The following is a 1135-nucleotide window of genomic DNA, read 5'->3' as shown; positions in this document are numbered from 1 at the left end:
TGTGCAGCTCGGCCATGACTTGAAAGTAGTTTGCATGCGCCCTCTGCTGGATAGACTACAATTATGCCATTTGCAAGTAAGGGCGTGGCTCATTCCCAACATTTCAGGGGTGAAAATGAGAAATGCTTATATCGGCACATAATGGGACAGTTATCACCGATACCGATATGTCCCCAAACGCCTGTATCGGCCTAAAATATCAGTCCTACCGATACATCGGTCGGGCTCTAGATAGTGTAGCAGATTTACCTTTGTCTTCAATCGCTTTAAAAATGTACATTTTGGCATTAAGACATGGAGTGTGTAAAGGTGAAAAATTGTTTCGATATTACAACCTGAAAAAAAAACCCAGAACCTGATTCAAAAGGTTAAAAAAAATAATAAAACTTTGGTGTTTTCAGCCAAAGAGCACCAAAAGTCCATAGCGTACTAACTAAAGCTAAATCTCAGACATAAACATCCGGGTCAGGGAGACTTTCTGCTGTTTTTTGGAGACTGTTTCTCTTCCAGTTGCCTTTTGATATTGTTTGATCCACTTCTGAAAATACTTCAGCTCTAATGCTCGGGCAGCTCGGACTGAGGGGGGGTCCAGGTTGTTGCTGTATCGGAGATCCAGGTGATGAGCTCCTTCAGGAATCAAGATGGAAACCACAGATTGTGTAACGTTCTGAGTCACTCCACCAGATGACCACGGGTCCAGTCCACCGTTACTGAGAGCACAAAGACATGAACTGAGGAGTGGACGCAACATGTGAACAGTCCTGTTTCCAAAAACTGAGAACAGAGTTGAAAATCTGAAATCATCTGGGAAGATTAGCATTTTCTGCTAGCATGCAGTGCGAGTGCTGAAAAACTGCTGAAATTTGTTGAAGAAGCTGAAACTGACAGTTATAATTAATACAACCAGAACTAAAGCTTTTTTTTTTTTTTGGCTAAAATTAGTTAAAAGCCAAGACAAATTAAACAGTAACTATAAGCAAAAATTATTGCACCAGTAGCTAAAATAATCCAAACAGCAGCTAAAAGCTAAAATTTTCACAATAGCTAAAAGCAAAAGCTGGCAACACATTAGATAAAATTACCAAAACAGGAGGTAAATGCTAAAACCAAGCTTTTAGCTTTCAACAGTAGCTAA

General features: G+C 39.9%; 1 protein-coding gene across 1 annotated transcript in view; it reads right to left on the bottom strand.

Moving 5' to 3' along the window:
• Positions 1-415: 415 nt before the first annotated feature.
• LOC119410726 (prolylcarboxypeptidase (angiotensinase C)) overlaps positions 416-1135 on the bottom strand; it is a 150098-nt gene continuing 149378 nt past the window's right edge. Inside the window, exon 9 of the mRNA XM_037677625.1 lies at positions 416-710. Coding sequence (XP_037533553.1) covers positions 440-710 — 271 coding nt within the window. The 3' untranslated portion in view covers positions 416-439. The remainder of the gene's footprint in view (positions 711-1135) is intronic.

Source organism: Nematolebias whitei, chromosome 6 (assembly GCF_014905685.2).
Source record: "Nematolebias whitei isolate Nwh7 chromosome 6, NemWhi1, whole genome shotgun sequence".
Taxonomy (NCBI): domain Eukaryota; kingdom Metazoa; phylum Chordata; class Actinopteri; order Cyprinodontiformes; family Rivulidae; genus Nematolebias; species Nematolebias whitei.
Note: the sequence above shows the minus strand (reverse complement) of the source record. Positions and strands in the feature narration are given on the sequence as shown.